This window comes from Micrasema longulum, unplaced genomic scaffold, assembly GCF_059751315.1.
Source record: "Micrasema longulum isolate JH-2025_06_02 unplaced genomic scaffold, ASM5975131v1 h1tg000469l, whole genome shotgun sequence".
NCBI lineage: Eukaryota > Metazoa > Arthropoda > Insecta > Trichoptera > Brachycentridae > Micrasema > Micrasema longulum.
In genome coordinates this window covers 1,012,245-1,033,830 of record NW_028277667.1, presented here as the reverse complement: position 1 = coordinate 1,033,830, position 21,586 = coordinate 1,012,245, and the positions used below count along the sequence as shown (strand labels likewise).

The 21,586-nt window shown below is 32.3% G+C and overlaps 1 protein-coding gene across 7 annotated transcripts in view; it reads left to right on the top strand.

Moving 5' to 3' along the window:
- Positions 1-21,586, top strand: part of mtd (TLD domain-containing protein mustard) — a 426,229-nt gene that overhangs the window by 102,911 nt on the left and 301,732 nt on the right. For 4 of the 7 annotated variants that reach the window (XM_088226867.1, XM_088226845.1, XM_088226848.1 and 1 more), the window contains exon 1: positions 14,159-14,750. In XM_088226867.1, the coding sequence (XP_088082993.1) occupies positions 14,551-14,750 (200 nt within the window). In that variant the 5' untranslated portion in view covers positions 14,159-14,550. Of the gene's footprint in view, positions 1-13,555; positions 13,671-13,907; positions 14,050-14,158; positions 14,751-21,586 lie in introns of those variants that run through there. The other 3 variants (XM_088226843.1, XM_088226846.1, XM_088226847.1) reach the window with 3 other exon arrangements.

Genomic DNA, 21,586 nt, shown 5'->3' with positions numbered 1-21,586 from the left:
ATATTTCATTTTTTTCATTTTTTTTATAATTCATTGCCCAAAACTCGTTTATTTATCGTAGCTGCTACAAATTTAATTTACTTTGTCCCCATTTAGATATTTTTAATACAAAATATTGTGACTTCAAAAAAAACCTTTTTGAAACACTGTAAAATGAAACATTTGTCAGTGTGTAATAAGTTTATGTTCCTTTAATTATGTTTATTTTATTATTACATCAAAATTCTGCATTGGTCAACTATATTATGAAAATCCCCCTCCTCCACTTCTCCACTCTATTTCCTCATTCCTTAATCTTCTTACGAGCTCTTGTTTTTTCTCATGTCTTATATAATATATTATTTCTAATAAAAATATGTCAATCGAAGCTAAACTGGCAGTGCACAACGGAGTTTTAGTCCCAACACTTATGTATGGAAGTGAAACATGGAACTGGCAGAGGAAGGATGAAAGCCGAGTGAACGCGGTTGAAATGCGATCTCTTAGACGAATGTGTGGGAAATCAATTAATGACAGGGTTACGAATGATGAAATCAGGCGAGAGTGTAAATCTGAGACAAGCATAATTGATAAGATTAAGAAAGGGTCTCTGAGATGGTTTGGTCACGTAGAACGAATGGACGACGAGAGAATGGTAAAACAATTATATATGGCAAAAATGAACGGCAACGTTAGACGAGGACGACCAAGGAAGACGTGGCATGATCAGATAAACCAAAATCTTAAGTCTGGTCATGTCAAAAGCAGACAGAACCGAAGGGCATGTATGACAAGATGTATGAATGTGGAAGAGGCTAGGATTGTATGCCAGGATAGACGTGTGTGGCGGTCCATTCTCTCTGCCTACCCCTACGGGAAAATGGCGTGATGGTAGTAGTAGTAGTAGTAGTAATTTTTCTCTTTATTGTGCAACACGTTCTCTCATTATATTTGTGAGAAACTTTAACTGGATGTATGTACTATTTTTTATGTTTCGTATTCTTATATAACAACTGTTGTTTTTCCTTAAAAAATAAAAATAAAATAAAAAATAAAATATTTAATATGTTCATATTTACTATCTACGTTTGCACTCTTTCGAATTAAACGGTTTGAGTACGAAGAAAGGAATTGCTAAGGCAATATAACCTTAGTGCCATTATTAGTCGTAAACAGCCATGTGAAAATAAGAAGCAAGTTGTTATAAAGTGGGGTTCAAACCTCGGACCTATTGATCCGGAGTCCGCGGCACTCCCCACAGGATTACATTTTTTAAATGTTTTTCGTAGATTATGTTGAATAGATAAATATGTTAAGAAGATAAATCTCACTTTGATAATTTTTAACTACCCAATGAAGATCTTCTTATGGTTTTAAGCTCCTTGAAAACGCGAGAAAAAATGATGAAAAAATATGACGATCTTAGTATTTCTATCTTCAAATTTTGCACAGAAATGTAACATATTTCCATTCCTTCTATGGAATCGTTTGCTTTGCTAGAAAATACGAGAACATTCGTTTTCTGCGAATGGAAAATGTTTATTTTCTTTTATAATGAAATTCCTTAGCTTAAACTTAATAATATTCCGTTCTTACTTTCAGGCATTCGGAATTTCGATTTTATAAAGCAAATATTTTGGCGCATAATTGTATACGTTTTAGCTTTTTCGTTTATTTCTAAATAACTATCAGATTACATTCATTGAAAATATGCTTTCTTATACAGAAATTTTTATCTTAAAATTAAAATTAAAATCGGTTTCGAAGCTATACGAGCTTTATTTTCATGGTATACTTTACTAATGCGTATTATCCTACTTTATGTTTAACAGTGTTATTAGGTACTTCTTCTTCTTCTTCCTATCAGCCCGTTTCTCTCCACTACTGGATAAATGCCTCTCCCAAATTTTTTTATGTTTTTATGTCCTGGGCACTCTTTTTCCATCCATGGCCCACGAGTTTGACGACGTTGTCAGTCCATCTCCTCTGCGGTCTCCCTACTTTCCTTTCACTTTCGTAGGGTCTCCAGTTTAGTATTCTGGGGGTCCACCTATTGACTTCTAGTCTCGCCACATGACCCATCCACTGCCATTTTTGTCTTCCCACTCTTTCTGCGATATCGGTCACCTTTTACGGCGTCTTATTTCCTCATTCGGTCTCTTAAGGAGACGCCCAACATTTGTCTTTCCATAGACCGCTGAGTGCACTAAATTTTGTGAACACTTCTAGCAGTGAGTGACATGGTTTCAAGACCGTATTTTGCCACCGGCAGAGCACAAGAGTTAAAGACTCTAGCCCTCAGATTATTTAGGAATTCTTTATTTCTAAAAATGTGTTTCAGCTTTCCAAACGCAGCCCAACTTAACTCGATTCCATTCCGCAGTTTAATTCAATCATCCCAATTTGATTTTGTGCTCAAGGTAAATGCACTCGTCAACAGCACTAATAGTTTTACTTCCAGTACATTTGTTGCTAGGTATTGGACTCAAAATCTTGGTTTTGTCTGTATTCATTTCCAGACCGATCTTTCTAGAGGTTTCGTATAATTCTTTTACCAAAGTTTCCAGTTCATTTACGTCTTCACTTATTATTTCTATATCTTCTGCAAAACGAAGGTGATTTAGATACTTACCATATATTTTTATGCCTTTGTTATTCCAATTTAGCATCTTGAAAACGCTTAATGTAAAAAGTTTTGGAGATATCGTGTCACCCTGTCTTACATCCTTTTAATCTTGCTTTTCTTCGTCTGTAGATTGTCGTTAACTTTTACATCCATGGTGGCATTTTCATATACATAATCGACTTCGTGTATTTAGAATCAATCCTGGCATTTTCAAGCGCATTTATGATTGCCAAGGTTTCCACAGAATCGAATGCTTTACGGTAATCTATAAAGACAATATGCATGTTAATGTTATATTCTGTGGTTTTCTCTATAATAATATTAGTTATTAGTTACTATTGAAGATTAAATCTAACCATATAAAGGTTATAATTCAAGTTTTTTTGTCATTTAGTGATTTGTCTATTTAGTTGTAATAAAACTGTTTCAAATAAAATAAGGCGATATGCATTAGTAAAACATACCATGAACAGTAAGCTTGTGTAGCTTTGAAATCGGTGGGTGAAAAAAAAAGTGGTGTACCTTTCCGAGCCTAAGGGAGGTGGGTACCAGGAATATCCCAAATAAAATGCCACATACGAATAAGAATATGAAAAAAACCTTTTAAAATTCATACATTTCTTCATAAAATACTGTTTAATGTATGGGAGCGAAGTAAAGACTTGGAAAAACAGGGATGAAAATAGGCTCAATGCTGTCCAAATGCGATCTCTCAGGCGAATGTGTGTTAAAACTATGTACGATAGATGCACAAATGTTGAGATCCGCTCATTATGTAAGGCTGAGATAATTACTATCGACAAAATCAAGCAAGGAGCTCTGTGCTGATTTGGACATGTAGAACGAATGGACAGCGAAAGAACGGCTAAGCATATTTACAATGCGAATGTTGATGGATGCAGAAATAGAGGAAGAGCGAGAATGACATTGCATGACCAAATTCAACAAATACTTGAAAATGAACATGTTGAAAGGCGCGCGAGCATGAGAAGATGTACGATTGTAGAGGAAGCGAGATCTGCATGAAAATATAGAGTGATTACGCGGAAACGGCGTGATAGTTTGTTGCTGTTGTTAGGATGCCAAACATCATCGCCGAATTGAACAGGAATGTTGCGTCTTCTAAAACGAAAAAATATGGACGAAAATGGACACCAAGTCGTTGGATCAATAGGCTTCTTCCACGAATTATCCAGCGGCCAGTAGGCCACGAGCAGCGGTATCTACCTACTATCTACAAAAGCTGCTCATCGGACATCTATCTTTATTTTTTGAACCATAATGCTGTATAAGTGTTTTATTTATTTAGTTTTTTTATTGCTTACCTTATGACATGAACACTTGACAAATTTTCTACTATGTTCTCTATTTACGTTAAATATTAAAAATAATATGATACGCAAGAGACACTAGATCTTCCTTAGGTCCGAAAAAGTTAAAAAGAAAGTGGTTTTTTTTTCCATTTTAGTAATAGTAAAAGTAACTGAGTAAGATTTGTGAAATATTTTATATTAATAATTATTTTTGAAGACAAAATTAGAACAAACAAAAGAGTTGTTTACTTTTTGCCTTGCTAATTATTTGTATAAACTGCACAAGGTATGTTGCTCCTAATTATTTCTACACTACAGTGTGAGGATCAGGGCCCCGATTACAATGGGAAATTAACTTTTTTTTTCAAAGTAAAATTAAGTTTTCTGTATTAAAAGCAGAATATCCGTATTTTTTTTTCTTTTAAATATGTTCAATTATAGGTTGCCGATGAAGATACTTTAAATTTTCATGCAAATATACTCATTTTCGTATACAAATATCAATTTTTCTTCAAAGACAATCGAAGATAACTCTGTTAACTTCCCATTGTAATCGGGGCCCTGGTGGAATAATCGGCTGTGGCCTTGTTAAAAACTTCTCCGCATTTGCTTTAAGAAGAGGAAACTACAGAAAACTCATTCAAACCCCTCTTAGCTTTAGAGTTAAGAGGAAACGCGGTCTGACTTATCTTTATACAAACGTTTTCCTGTATTTTCTCGCTGGAATATGGCACTAGATCAGCAATTTTACACAATATTTACCGCTAGCGTATCTCTATCGTTTTGCATTTTTTGATGAACTAGAACCATTCAAAAAAAGCGCCCCGTTTTATCTGCTGTCTTCAATGGTACGGCATACAAATATATGATAAACAATTTTGAAAAACGTAAAAAGAACACAGGCAATTTCGTTCTGATACTTTTCTCGAAAAAAAAAAACAAATAGATATCGGGTTGTGGTCCTGTGGCTAGTGTCTCGGACTCACGGATCACAGGTCTGTGGTTCGAATTCAATCTACCCCAACTTGATTCCCATTTTCTAATAGTTAGTTATTTAACACTCGTTGAAAATGGCTATTAAAACTGAATATTTGGGTAAATCATAAGAAAACAATTATATATTTTTCTAAAAAATCGATATATTTTTGGGGTGCGGAACACGGGACACCGAAACCTCGATTTTGTCGATTTTAGTTAGGCATAATCAGTCCCACGCAACGTGCAGTTGCCTTTTTCACACCAATATTTCATTTTTCTCCAATATCGGGGAGGCATCCGCGAGAAAGTGATAGAAAAACTATGTTAATATGATCCTTCTGAAGATATTCTCGATTTGAGATGAATTAATTACGGTTATTCTTCTCTGTGTCCAGGCAGATGAGTAATACAGTTCTGTGTCTGAAATAGAACCGGAACCCTATCCGACTGTTTTCGGCTCGATGGCTGCTCTTGATTAAAAATTTTAGTGAAGTGGTTGGCGCGTTCGCCATCAATTCTTGAGGTCCTGGGCTCGATTCCTGTCAGGGTGGACATGATTTATGGATTTTTAAAATTTACACTGCAATTTTTTATTGTTCCTCTACTGACGCGTAAGACTGATCACCTTACCTTACCTCTATATAGCAGATAGTAACCAAAGCTGTGCCCGGTGTGAGAACAATTACTAAAATATTCTGTTCTTTCAATTCGACAAATGTAAATACACGATTCAATCTCTTTTCAGTGATTTGTTTGAATTTTCGTGCAACTCTCCCCCGCTTTAAGAAACAAAGATTGAATTACGGGCAACCCTCGATAAGAGACAAAAGACCAGCCCCCAATTACCCTTGACCTATTTACTGGCAAGACCTTGCCATCAGCCCTTAAATATACCCTTCTACATGGAGTATTTACAATGTACAGTACAGTATTGTACAGCCTCGACTCGATACCTGAAAGCATAAAAAATACACGGTGTAATAAATAGTGTTATGTGTTTTTATAAAGTGTTTTCTACGGGCGCGAGAGCGTTTGGAATATCACCCGTGCCCCGCTATTCCGATAGTTCTCGCGGCCGTAGAAAACACTTTTATCTCGCGTATTTTGTATGTAAACACATGAAATAAAATCTTTTCCTACGGCGGTGAAAGCGCTTGGAAAAGCAGCCCTGGAATAACTAAACTCAGTAATTGTGGATACATTTTCATGTCACTACTTTAAAACATATTTTACTCTTTTGGTTTTAGCCAGTTTCGGCCAGTAAATCGAGTTTCGGCCGCGAAATCGGGTTCGACCAAAAATTGGCCTGAAGTCGGCTCATCCGTAACCTGCGGGAGATGGTGTTGGATTACATTTGGCTAAACTCGGGTGTATCTTATAGCACGTGACTATAAGTTCTAAGATCTTACATGCTTATATTTTTGTAATTCCTTTATAGTCAATAAGTTAAAGTTCTTCTAGCGTACATTAAAAAACTGTTACACATACGTTATATTGTCCGCTCAGCCGAAACCTGCGATCGGAATACATTTGGCTGTACTCGGGTGCATCTTATGGCTTGTGACTCGTAAGTTCTCGTGAGTTCTAAGATATTTTTTATTTATATTTTTTAATTCCTTTATAGTTAATAAGTTAAAGTTCCGATAGCGTACATTGATAAATTGTTACATATTAGGTATATGGAGTAGGTATATGGCGGCCTCCGTGGAGTAGTGGTCAAGACGCTTGACTCACAGACGGAAGGTTCCGGGTTTGATTCCCGGTGAGAACACAAAAATTAAATGTGATTTTTCTCAAGCCTGGGTGTTTTGTGATGTAATTCACAGCTGTAATTGGGCCTCCTGGCCTGTTGTGGTGCAAAAAAAATAAATAAATAAATAAATAAAAATAAAAAATAAAAATATGTATTATTAACAGTCTAGGCATCTACAGGGCTTATGATCTGTCAATGGCTGGTTTAAGTGGCCACTTGACACACTGTGTAACATTCACCATTCTGCCTATATTTGAACATCTATATTCCTTCAATTCTTTCATCTGTTGATTTTTGTGAAGTTAAAGAGCTAAAACCTTTATTTATGCGGGTGAGATTCATCTAATTAAATTATTTCACCTTCATACTAGGCAACGCTTGAAAATGTTATTTTTTCTATTTCTATACTTCTTCATTGACCAGGTGGATATATCAACAATATTTTGAGTTTGTCCACAAAAATTTGGACGAACTCAAAATATTGTTGTATATGTATAACCATTTTAATCATTTCATTTATTTATTTATTCATATATATGTACATTACAAAATAAAATATCTTAATTCATACATATATAAATAATTAGGTAAAATTAGGTATATGTAAAAAAAACACATTAGTATACATAATATCCAAAGAATAATATGTTAAAAAAGTAAGAGAATCTTGTAACGAAAAACTCCTTCAGAATCATGAAAAATGTCAATGTCCAAAGTGATATTGTTCAACATAGAGATAGCCCTTCCAACAGGCATAACCATTGGCAGGTTGGTCCTGTATATTGGAATGTGAAACAGTCTATGTTGACGCTGTCTAAGGTAATTATCAGGAACATAAAAGCTAATGCTCCGCATAATTTCAGGGTTGTCAATAATACCGCGCAACAATCGAAAGAAGTGCGTTGTTAAATACACATTCCTTCTAGTCTTCAAACTGCTGTAACCAAGCATACCCTGGAGAAACTCAGTGGGATAAAGCCATGGATAATATCCGCACTCCCTCATGTAAAGAAACCGAAGAAATTTCTTCTGAACCCTCTCCACCATAAGAGAGTACTTCAACTCACACGGTCCCCAAATCATCGAGCCACTCTCGAGTCTACTTCGCACCAACGAGTTATAAAGAATTCTCAGTACTCGTGTACTACCAAAAACCCTAGCAGTACGCAAGACGAATCCTAACATCTTCAATGAACTACTACAAACTGTTTCGATCTGATCATGAAATGTCAGGGAACTCACAAAAGTGATGCCTAGATCTTTAACCTTCGCAATCCGCATAAGATTCTGGTCATTCATTCTATAGCGGAAGAATAGCGTTTTGTGGGCCCTGGTGAAAGACATAACTGAGCATTTTGAAATATTGAACAATAATTTATTTCGTCTTCCCCATTCAGATACGTTTAATATATCCGTTTGGAGAGAACGAAAATCATCCAAAGTTTTAACCCTCAAAAATAGTTTCAAGTCATCCGCGAATAATAAAAAACGCGATTTGACTACAACTTTTTTAATATCATTGATAAAAATAGAGAACAGTAATGGACCCAAGTTGGATCCCTGGGGAACACCTGAGTAAGTATTAAAAATTTTTGATGCAAACAAGCCATGTGAAACGTATTGATTTCGGTTTCGGAGGTAGCTCGCCATCAATTTTAGCATTCCATCCGAGAAACCGATCTCACTCAGCTTGTTTAACATAACATCATGATCGACTGTATCAAAGGCTTTGGCAAAGTCATTATATAACATAACAGCGAACCAAAAATCGATAAAAATGAACAAATTTTCTCATTAAATTCATACATTTTATATATTTAACACTTATTTTAATGAACTCGTAAGGTTTAAACAATAAAAACACCTAATTTTGGGCGTTTTGTAGTGGCTTTTAATTTATTTGAATAAGTTTCTGTTTTGGCTGAATATCTTATTTCGGTCGGACACTATAGTCCTTAGAATGTACGATGATTAGAATGACAACTGTCAAACTCAAATTAATAGTGATGGGAAATTACTGATCACTGATCATGTACCGATCAAATCGATTTTATCAGTTTTTTTATGCAAACATGAAACTCTGTTTCCGAAAATTGATTTAAAAAAACGCAAAAAGCCTATTATAGTGTGTTGAATACAATTATTCACCAAAAATAAGACATTTATACTTTTTTCGTGAACATTATCAAACGAATTTTTTTTATTTGATCAATTTACATTTATCAATTTGTCCATCTTTAACGTTTTTGCAAAATGATGTAACCTTGTAAGAACTTCGTTAATAATTAGGTTTATTTTAGTTTTTTTTAGTTTTAAAGCTGATTTTATATATTTATGTTGATTTATATGTCAAGAATTGTATTAAAAAAATAAATTATCTTACCAAATACAAAGATTTTTCGTGTGTCAATATAAATCACTCCTTTGACGTTACTACAAAATTATGTCGTCAGTTTTTCTGACAACTGTCATTTTAATCATCTTACATTTTAAAAACTATGAACACTACATTTTTTTATCATTTACTATTACTTTACTCAAATCACACACAAATTTATTTCTAATATGCTATATATTTTCTCTTCTAACTTCAATGAGTGTTTAAAACATATTTTTTTAGTTTACTTTATTGGATTAATGTTTACAATAAATTATATAGCTGTTAAATAGGTGCGAAGGTTTTTACGGTCACTGTTATCAATATGTTTCTTTTTTGGGTGATACCGTGTGTGTTGGATTTGTTCCGACGTTTCGGCTACCATTGCAGGAGCCATCTTCAGAGTAAGCTGAGTGTTTACAAAAATGAATAGAAATGTGCCTACTGCCGACTGCGGCACGGTACAAATTACTAGTAATTCAACACACACTTTTTGTCTACAAAACACTCAGTGACTCGGCTTCGCCTGAAGATGGCTCCTGCAATGGTAGCTGAAACGTCGGAACAAATCCAACACACACGGTATCACCCAAAAAAGAAACATATAAAGCTGTTGTTTCCGTAATTTATTTATTTATTCACGGACATTGTCTATTTATACGAGTTAAACTCATAGGGTATTAATATTACAATAAAAGAATAGTCAAAAACATTTTAAAAATAAGAAAAAAGCATTGACAAACATAAGGGACATAAACAAAATATATGAACTATCAAATTCATTTAGTGCTCGTTTAAATCGTTGTGAATTTAAACCAAAAAAGTCCTTGAAATTCCTTGAAAAAAAAATCTTGTCTTCAGTTAGCAACACGACAAAGACGGGTCATTGAAGAATTAAGGCCATAGTTGGTTCTATGGGGATCGATAAACAGTACTTTATTGTTTCTCAACCTATTTCATTTATTTATTTTAAAGAAACAAACAGTCGACAATGATATCATTGATATTTTTTAATGTTACTATATAGTAACATTTAAAAAAATACAGTTTAAAGACAGACCAGCAAAGTTTCTAAAAAAGAATCATACATATTATTCAATTGTGTTACAACAAAAGGGTGTGTTTATGTGTATTTGTATGAGAGTAAGTGTAGATGTGTGTTTATGTGTATTAGTGTAGGAGTAAGTGTTCAGGTGTGTGTAAGTGTGAGCACCATTAAATAGTAAGTGGGGTCGTATCGCAGCCAGAAATGAGGGGTCTTAATATATTTTTAAATAAATTAAGGGCCATGTAAAATATATCAACAGATGAAAAAAATGTATTATAGTTAGAACAAGAACGATTGAGGAAAGAGTGTTGTGCATAGTTAGTGCTACAGACTGGCAGATGGAACAAATACTTACTTCTTGTCACTCAAAAGGGGACATTGAGATTAAGATTATGATGCATCATCATTATCATTCCCTTTTCGCACCTAATGGTGCATAGGGCACTGCATCAGTTCACGAATAGCAGCGTAACTTGATCATTTTTGTTGTCAACAAACTAAATAAAGAAAATAGTATTTGCTGATAGATACGACCGTAGGACATGTTCCTTCCTAATGTGATTGATCACCATAACCGTGAATTCCATAAGTATTACATTTTCAATTTCCTATTGTTATTCTATTCGACTACGTGCGAGGAGGAAACCGCCTTGTGCAATGCGCTTTGACATTAGTCCAAGATGGAGTCTACAATATATTATTATATCTATGTATATTATGTTGCAGTGTATATTTGCATTGGATCGCGGACATCGCGGTACAAGCCAAGATGCTGGCAAAGCAGGGGTAACGCACCAATTAAATCTGTACCTTAAATCTGAAAGTAATAATTGGTAAATTGTTCAGGAGAGCGGTTTGAAGTTGTAAAACTGTTTTAAATGTATCTATCGAAGAAAAAACACAATTTATTGCGGTTTTTTTTGGATTTATAGGCTTTTGATAAGAATATTTAAAGTATGGACCATCAAATAACTATGAGACTTCAATGTTTTTTGTTCTAACCGCCCGCGTTCGGCCCGCGCCCTAATGAGGAACATCAGCACTACGGAAAATTGGATACAAAAAATGTTTTCTTGCGCGCCGTAAAAATTAGAGCATTAAATTGTACTGTAAAATTTCTTAAAAATGTACGAAAAACAAAAAATATATATTTTAATAAAAACGCACTACTTTGAATGACGTCACTGGTTCATATGAACCATCCAATGATATAAGGGCTTTGAAGGATATCCGGTTTGGTCGCCGTAAACGAACCAATAGGAAGAACTCTCATATAACAACCTCTGACGTCACACGCGGAGTTATTTCGGAAATTCAATTTGGTATCGTTTAATATTCTATTGACAAATAAAAAAGAAAAAAAAACACTGAACTTCCTCATTCCACCTCGGACTTGAGTATAAAAAGTAATGTAGAAATATTGAATGAAAAACAATGTATTTTAAAACTTTCTTTAGGCAAAAACATTCAATAATTATTTATGAAAATAACAGGTAAATATAAATTTAATGATATGATATTAAGAAAAAAAGCAAAGCAAGATAATGAAATTAACGACAAAAAAATTACACAATGGTTAAGTATGGTTGATTATGACAATAAGACTTAATCATGTGCAAAATCCTTCGCTGCGTCAGAGGTAGTTTGTTATAAAAATTGTAGAATTTATTCGGTATCCACTGCTTTAATACCAGCTAACCATTGATTTTGTTGAAAGGATGAGTATTATTATTTCACTACTGGTGTTTTAGAACAAGCTATTTAACTAGTGGTATATCGGAGGACTCCAGCGTTTTTAGTATGAATAGAATCTGAATATATGAACAAAATGAGATTCATAATTCAATTTTGCAAAAAATGTGACTTCCAGCCTTTCAGCTTTAAGGTACAGAAATTAGCTTATGCTTCTGGACCGTAAATCTCACATTTTCATCCAAAGACTTCTTTTTCTTTCGTACTGAAACACTCCTGACTAACCGTAAAGGCATTTTTAAAATTTCATTTTTATTTGAAATTTATTTGTAAACCCTTACGGATAACATTCATTTATCAAAATAATTTATCTTTTTAAATTTATATTCTATTGGTAATTACAATATTAACATCTTTTGTAAAGGTTTCCCGAGTCTTTTGTTTAGTTTTGTCTGATAGTTTATTTTATGATTTCAGTCCCCGGTTTATTAGTCTCGACTTTCCACGTGTACATGTCTCATTTTAAAGTATTGTATGTGATATTTTATGAATGTGGAAGGGATGCTTGTCTAAGAAATTAAGAATTTAAAACACATAAAAAATTCGTTTTTCGAAAAAAATTACAAGGATTATTTTAAAGTTTACCATAAGGAATGTTTTTTGTTCGAAAAAGAATAACCTTAAGATATTAATTTAAATGAATCTTTATAAAATGAAGAATATTCACGAAATACCTTTAGGTCTTGTGATTTTAACTAAAATGAATTAAATTAAACTAAAATAAAACAACTAACATGTAGGTACTTACTCAAAACAAAATAACACTTAAATATTAGATATACGAGTATAACAAATCTCCTTGGGAATTTTATTTACAATTATGTATAATATATGTATATTATTGTATAAATAAATAAACGTCAAAACAGATGGACATAAAAACATAATAAAGATACCATTAGTGGATATATTATAAACAATAGCTGTACCAATCTGGAATTTAAAAAAAATAAACATGCGTTCGATTAAAATTTAATTCTTTATTCAATTAAATTCATACATTGTAGTAGATACAATTGTCGGCCTCGTGGTGTAATGGTCAGCGCGCTTGCCTACCATACAAGAGTCTCTAAAAGGGTGTTTATACACTAGAATATTTCATAGTCCCTTGACTGATACCTGAAGCGTAAGACTGATCATCTTACCTTCATGTAACAACAAATATCAAGATACTCTGCGATTGGTGTAGCAATGTAGTACCCTATGCACCATTAGGTGCAGAAAAGGAAACGATGACGATGATGAATAGATACAATAAAAAATATGAATAATGTAGAACGAAAGCAAACAAAAAGACAAAAGTATCGTAACATTTTTGGTTGATGTTTTTTAGCTTTGTAAATGAAAAATAAAACCCATTCGTAAATGCCATAAAAAAAGGATATGACATTTTTATTTTAGAGTGTTATCAATAAATACTTACTACAAATATCTTTATTTAATTTTCATTTTTGTGTCATTTTGAGATTATTTCAAATCTCTTTAAAATTTATTGACAAATTTGCTAATTAAGTTTCCCAAGTAGATTCTAACAAGATACATTATGGAATTCGATATTTTCGCATTGTTAAATAAACAAACTTCTTATCACAGTAATAAAACGTCAATGAAATGTTTTGAATTATATGCAACAATAATCTCTAGTTCAAAACTATAAAAATATATGTAAATAAACATAAATTGAATGATAAGACGGGAATAATAGCAATAAGCGGCACATTCTACATTTGTATGTCAGTAGTCAGTAGTTCCTGGGCAGTAGTTCCGCGGCGCGGTGTTTCGTTCGAAGACTTGCCTAGTCAACATTCTCACGAATTACCAAACAAAATACGGAAAACAAACAGGTTTACTTGTTTTTTTTAAATCTTTAGTTATATTTTTCTCATCCTGTGCCCTATGCAACGCGAGTACTCGGAACATCGGAAGATATTTTTCCTACTAAAGAGCGAGAACGCCATTCTCGCGCCTGCTCATCGTTAGTTCGTACTTTGTATCATTTTGTATTCATTCGCCTTGCCGTCAGCTGTTCCTGTGTTTTTTTTCTGTATTGATTGTGTACCACTGGCATAGACTCTCCTGTCAGTGACAATAGTGCCATTGCTGTGTTCGTTTGTTATTATTTTTCGGTCGTAAACATTTTTGACGGAGGAATCTACGGATAGGCCTAATTGAGGAGCTTTTGCGTGTACGCATCGCGTTTAGAATACAGAATGTCAAATAAAAGTGCGTCTGTTTTCTTTTTCCAAAAGTGAATTTGTTTTTCGAAGCCTGTTATCGTTTGTGATTAGCAAAATAACTTTTATGTCTTTAGCGCAATTATTTATTATTTCAGATTAGTTCTACAGTACGCGTTGAAAGAATATTTTTATTGGTTACAAGCGTAATTTCGATTCATTAGCTCTCACAGCTGGGGTTCTTTTACAGTAGATTTTGTAATAATTGCTTACTAAACCCTGTGTTTTGAAATATTATTAATATTTTTGTTATAAATAATAGTGCACGACAATGTTTTCAGTCAAATGACAGCTTCTTGCGAGTTTTGTGCCTTTGCCCAAGCGTAACTACGCGCAATTTATAGTAAATATGCAATGACATACGTCAATTTACAAAAAAATATTAAATTAATGTGATTTGTGTATCGACTTTGAATAAATTAATGTGATGTATCAATACGGTGTCGTAAAGTGCAAAATATCGTGAAACGAAGCATAGCCCACCGGCGACATGTCTTCTCCACAACGCCATGCGAGCTCTGCTTTATCGGCTGGCGTTATTGACAGCAGCGCCACGCGCTCTGCTTTACCGACAATGCTACCTACTATACCGGCCGGACAGGCCATGTTACCGACTGGGCCGGGACCTTCCAGACAGCGTTCACTGAAAGATCGGCTCAGAGAGGGCATTGCCGGCGGATTCCATTGGCAGTAAGTACAAATTTATCGATTTTATGTCACATGCTTTGCACAAGAATAATATTATTTTATCAACAACTTTGTATGAAAGATGGATGTTTTGATTTTTTCTGTCTTAAACTTGCACAGCTATCTGAATGTATAGTTACTCCTTGCAACTATGCATGATTTGATTTTTGTGTGGCTTTAGTTTTTTGCACAACAAAAACATAACTTAAGATTACAACAATTTGACATATTTTGAAAAAAATAAATTATTAATTTTAAAAAGAAACACATTATTCACGTACGGTTTTAATTTTTTTTATTTTAAAGCAGCATCGGTTCGTGAATTTTATGTTTATGATTTATAAATCAATATCAGTAATAAATTTTTAAACACTTGGAAATACGCATGTTCATAATAATAATTTATTAAATTTTATTTATTAAATCATACAATTTTTTTTGTATTCCCAGGAGTTACAACAAACTCATTTTGGGACAGAAAAATATTTACATATAGGTATGTTAACAATAATAATATAGCAACAAATAGTAATAAAGTAACAAGTAATAATATGTACATAAAAACTGAAATAAGATACGAGTAGCAAGCAAATATATGATATAAATCATACATCCGCTTGCCATTCTTTAAACAATCCATAATAAAAATAAAAAAATAAAATTGTTAAATTTACATATTGCAACTTCACTCTAAATAATTGAAATAGTGTTAGTATTTTACATTGGGCAAAAAAATATTCTTGAGCCTTTGCAAATCCAAATTTTCACCTTTAGATGGCTGGAAAATCATTATAAGCCGATCTTTATAAATCCGTTTTATCAATAACACTATAAATAAATATTTATTATTAATACATCATGATATTTAATATCCTTATCAAAGAAATCACTCATTATTAAAGCTTCGTATGCTCATTGCTCGGTTAAGCCGTAAAGACAACAGAACGTAGTACCTACGTAAGAATTTTTTTATCAATAAAACATGAATATATGACATGAATATAACAAGAAAAAAATATATGTATGTATTATTAGTGTATAAAAAAGTCAGTATCATAGAATTAAGAAGAAGGAGCGTATAATCATATTTGAATACATCGGACTGTGTCCAATAATTCCCCCACTATGCTATACTTTCGCCGCGCGCATTCGTGAGGCCGCAGTGTAATGTTGCTTGATGGTAAAAAAAAAACATAACACAAATGTAGGGTAAAAAAAGCAATATGTCGATTTCTCTAAAATTTTATTGTGCACGCGGAAATATTGATTGACACAACAGAGTAAATAAGTAAAGGGTCATTTAATAAGAGTAATTGAATTCTTAAAATATAAAACAAATTTTATTTTACATAAATCGTATATTTTTATATCATGTCAAATAATATTTGATGTTTTGAAGATAATGTCGGTCAAATGTCTACGGCAGAGTTGTTAAATCCGAGATCCAATTTTCATTCGTTCTCTCATTAGATGAGCAAAGTAGAGTAAAAAAAAATACTACCCTGGCAACACTAACGAAATTTCCATTTTGTTTCTTCGACAATCTGACAGATGGAAAAAAAATCAAATTTTAAGTACTGCATTTGTTATATACACATTTATTTGCTAATTACACATGAAATGTGATTGCATCCTGTTTCTTTAAGATCCTAGCAGTATTTCTACACTTTAAAAGGACACAACACGGCATAGTTGAATTCAAATCAGGAGTTGCGTACCGAGCAACGTCTTCAAAGAAACTGAAGGGTCAAAACGTAAACCTACTCATTTATGAGTAGTTTAGTCGCCTTCTGTTTGATGTGCGTATGCGGTTTCCGGACTATTCTTAATTCTATGGTCAGTATATTATGTGTATAAAATATTAGTTAATAGTAGTTCGTTATCACAAATGCCTTTTACAAATCGGTAGTGTACATATTATAGTACTCCATAAAATATTTATACAGAGATGATTAGAATCATCAGGGACTCAAGTTAAAAATGTCAATATGAAAAATGACGAAATTCGTACCTACGTAATATTATACTATGTATGTTGGTGTTTATTTTAGAAAATTATTTATTCTCAACGATGGAGTTATTTCTGGGCAAAGAGTTCTAAAACCTGTTAATTGCTGAACGTTTGTTGTTTTTTACTGATTTTAATGTTAGGCAGTGCATTTTTTCGGCAGTAAAACAATATTCTCACGTCTTAAATCTTCGACACTGCACTGATTCGAAAGCCCAGATAATCAAATATAAGCTGTACTGGACAGTATTCAAATCCCTTCATGAAATGGCTCTAAGATACTTATCGAACCTATATATTAGGGAAAATACATATCGAAGAAAATCTACTCCTTAGGTCAGCGTTTGATTCAGGCTGGGGAATACTCTTCGAACTCCGAACTTGTTAATAGACTATTTAAACTAAGCCAAAAATTAAATAAATAAAAAAAATACTAGCGGACCCGATAGACGTTGTACTGCCCGAACGTTGGCTTGCCTGCTATTACTTTGGAAAAATACTTTTCATTGACAAGTAGGTACCTAGGTACTTGTTCATGGTTGAATTCCAAAACATAAAATAATTCATTTTCAAATAACGAATTCTTTTTGCAAATGTCAAACTCCGCTTTTCTCACCAACAGGGTTGCGCTTTATTCAGGACCGCTATTTTCAAAAATGAATTAAATATAAATTAATATTATTTTAGCATTACCAAAAATTCAGTAAAAAGAAATAAATGGTTAGAAATAAAAGAAATGAAAGGAAATAATATGTTTGGGATTCATACAATGTGAGTGTTGATTGTAAACATTCAAAAACAAACTTTTTCAAAACAAGAAAACAACAGCCTTCCATTTTTTTGTACATGTATTCTCCTCGAATGCAATCCTCAGATTGATGAATAAAACATTTATGCTCCTAACACATTTTTCACATATTAGATTGAAGATTTTAATATCTACGAACACGAACAGCGCAAAGATCTATATTTCTCTGAAAACCGCACGGTTAAGCCGTTTAGGAGGAGTTCGGTGACATCACACGTACAGAGGAATTATATATATATAAAAGATATGTATGGCATTATCAGCAATGTGTTTTTTTTTTAAATTTTGTAATTTCTCCGCGTGTGACGTCACTGGTTCTCTTCGGTGAGTTCTGCTGATTGGCGAGTTGGCTTCCCGTTAACCGGATATCTACCAAAAAGCTATCATTGGTTGAATCGGAAGAACTAATGACATCGTTTAAAGTAGTTCGTTTTTATTTAATAATTTATTTATTTATTTTAATCCATTTTCTAGAAACTTCGCCATACGATTTCCCGTAGCACTGAACATACTCATTTTTTATTATTAATTATTATTATTATTATTTATTTATTAAGGAAATCATACAGTCTTTATACAAATACAAGGTACAAAAGAACAATTTTAAAAAGTAAGACCAATTACAGATTTCACATTAATTTATTTTGAATGCTGGAGGAGAAGGAAAAAAAATTATAAAAAAATTCAAATTAAAAATATTAAATAAAAACTACAGAAAAATAGGAAGACATTGTATCATTAGCGACATATCAACTGAAATCTAACTTCTTTCGTTTATAATACCCTCAAATTTAAAATCAGAAAGTTTAATATTATTTATTTATTTATAAGGGAAAAAAACAACAATTTTTACATATAATTTATATAGTAGATAAGGGTACATTGGGACTTAAATTGTAAAAATAGTCAATAATAATTTCCCACAGCTGTGTAAGTTATTAATCAAGTGTACAAATTATAATAACCCAGTAATAAAATAAAATTCATTAAAAAAATATATATTTGTTATTAATTCGGAAACTGCAAATGATATATGTATAAATAATAATAATAAAGTAAATAAAATACTATTTATTATATATAAATATACTATTTTAAATATCACAAACTTTTCTGTTCACACAAATTTAAAATACACATTTGGTCATGATATTCACAATTACAATACGCATTACTCGGTGAATCTTCATGTGTCTAATTTTCGCTCAACAAGGTTCGGCAGTAGGTCTTTGGAAAATATTAACCATTCCGAATATAATAAACTGTTCGATGAGCTAAAACACGAAAAATCGAATAAAAAATCCAGAAGTGACGCAGTTAAAAAATATTACTTAAATCTTTTTGATAGTGATAATTATTAATGTAATTTATAAAGATGGTGTAAAGTATTGTGTTTTATGTTTCTTATACAATAATGATTTCTCACTATTTCGGTTGTATTAACTATGTTTGATATTATGTATTGTCACCAAAGTTTATTTTTTTATGTAAGGTCCCAAATGAGTTTCTTTAATAACTCCTGGGAGTATAATATATACTGCTTTGTATTATATGTTTTATTAATAATAAAAAAAAATATTAAAAAAGTAAAAAAATAAATTATAAAAATAAATCAAAATAATATATATAAGCATAATAAATAATTACATTTATAAATATATTTTTTAAAATAAGAAAATAAATAAAAACTTTTGTAATAATATTGAAGATGGTACAAAACATGAACATGAACATACGTTTTTAATGACATAATCATATAATTCATTATACACGCGTATTATCAACGCCTTTAAGGAATCTTCTATATTCTGGTTAGAATGTATGTTTTAAAACAGAATTGTAAAGCGCCCTTGAGGTGATTTTTCCCTTTTCGGTGATAAATCACCATCACCATTCCCTTTGCGCACCTAATGGTGCATAAGGCACTGAATCAGTACACCAATCGCAGTGTATCTTGATAATTTTTTGTTAAATGAAGATAAGATGATCACGCTTCAATAAATATTTCATATCAACCATGGCGGGAATCGAACCCGAGACCTCTTGCTTGGCAGGCAAACGCGCTGACCACCACATTATGTACACCACGAGGCCGAATCAGCTAAATATATAATATATTTTAGAAATTATGAATATGGTATACCTACCTAAATAATCTTATTTTATTCGTTATAAACGCCAACGCAAATTTATCGTAATGGTTATAAACTAGGGCATGTATTTGTCAGTAATAAATCATTATTTAAGACAATTAATTAGGTATTTATGTAAATAAGAACGTTTGATTTATTTACCTATTTAAATTTACAGGTAAGTGCATTGGACTTGGTACATTTCATGTTCACCTACTAAATGTTACCTTGACTTGCTACGGTTAAATAATTTCAAAGGAAGACATTGACTGCTACTTGCATCCTGCTTTGGTACTTACTTACCAATCTGTCATCTATCTATTTGATTATGCACACAATATACGTGTAATATATTCAACTGATCGTAAATGCATTCCACGGACAAGCAACAACTTTGTGCCACCAAGGGGCAATAAGATCGAGACTAAATCATGTTTTTGGCCATAGAATTAGAATATTTCAGAAGCTCAATCACATATAACTATCGACGTACTAATAAGCGACATGATAACAATTTCTCACCATTGTTGTTTATCGTATTCGCGATCACAATGGAACATCCGTGAACGCCTAATATTAAAAATCAAAATATTTACGTTTTTTTTTTTTTTTTTTTTTTTTTATTTATTAATAAAACATATAAGACATGAATATCATGATATTATATTCCCAGGAGTTGTACGAGAAAACTCGTTTGGGACGGTACATAAAAAAAATAGTACATTTCTTGTAACAATACATAGTATACATTTAAACAATAAAAATTTAAACAAATTTTAACAATCTATGAACTTAATATTAAAAAAGGAAAGAAAACATTTAAGCAATCTGTGAACTTAATATTAAAGAAGAAAATAAAAACATTCAAACAATCTGTGAACTTAATATTAAAAAAGAAAAGAAAAACATTTAAACATTCTGTGAAATTAATATTAAAAAAGAAAATAAAAACATTTAAACATTCTGTGAACTTAATATTAAAAAAAAAAAGAAAAACATTTAAACCTAAAACCCAATATATAGACTATTCACAGAAACTGAGCTAAAAACTATCACTTTCAAAAAGATTCAAGAAATAGGTCTTCATTTCTGGTCTTTGAGATTTACCACTCGACATTTCATTTTTAAGGTCATCAGGCAGTTTATTAAATTGTACGCGACGTATAATCCTGCTACGCAATCACATATTAGAATTTCACCGGCGTAAATATGGAAAATATTTATCATGCTATTCATTGCATTTAGCCGGCGGTTGGCAAGCCAAATGTCAAGAAAAGCAGTCGCCATGGTAATTGTAATTTAATTTTCACTTTTTTGTATTAGATACTCCTTACTATTTTGCAAATGCAATATATTATATTATTTTTTATAGTAATCGCTGATTTTTCGCCAGTGAGCTGTATTCACATACAAGGAAAACGAAAAACAAAACGACACGAGCGTTGACCTAGAGATTACACGCTTTGATTTATGACTGCGATAACTTAAGCATTTTCATTTTGTTGATTGTGATCACTCAAATGCTTAGCAAGTTTTTAAGCACGTTGATATTTATTTGTGATTGAGCTACAGAAACCGCGTACGCGCATCAAACTGAATCCGACTAAACTACTCACAAATGAATGGTTTTACGATTTGGCTATTTAGGTACTCTGTAGACGTCGCTTAATACGCAACTGCCGATTTAAATTCAATTGTGCCGTGCTGTGTCGTTTGAAAGTGTCAAAATACTGCTGGGATTAAAAGGGAATACGGTAGGATCACATTTCATGTGTAAGAAGGGAATTGACAAGTAATGTTATTTACGAATTGGATTATTTTACCTCTGACAGATAGTTAATTAAAATTACGTGGATATTTTGATAGTATTACCAGGGTACTCGAATTTTTT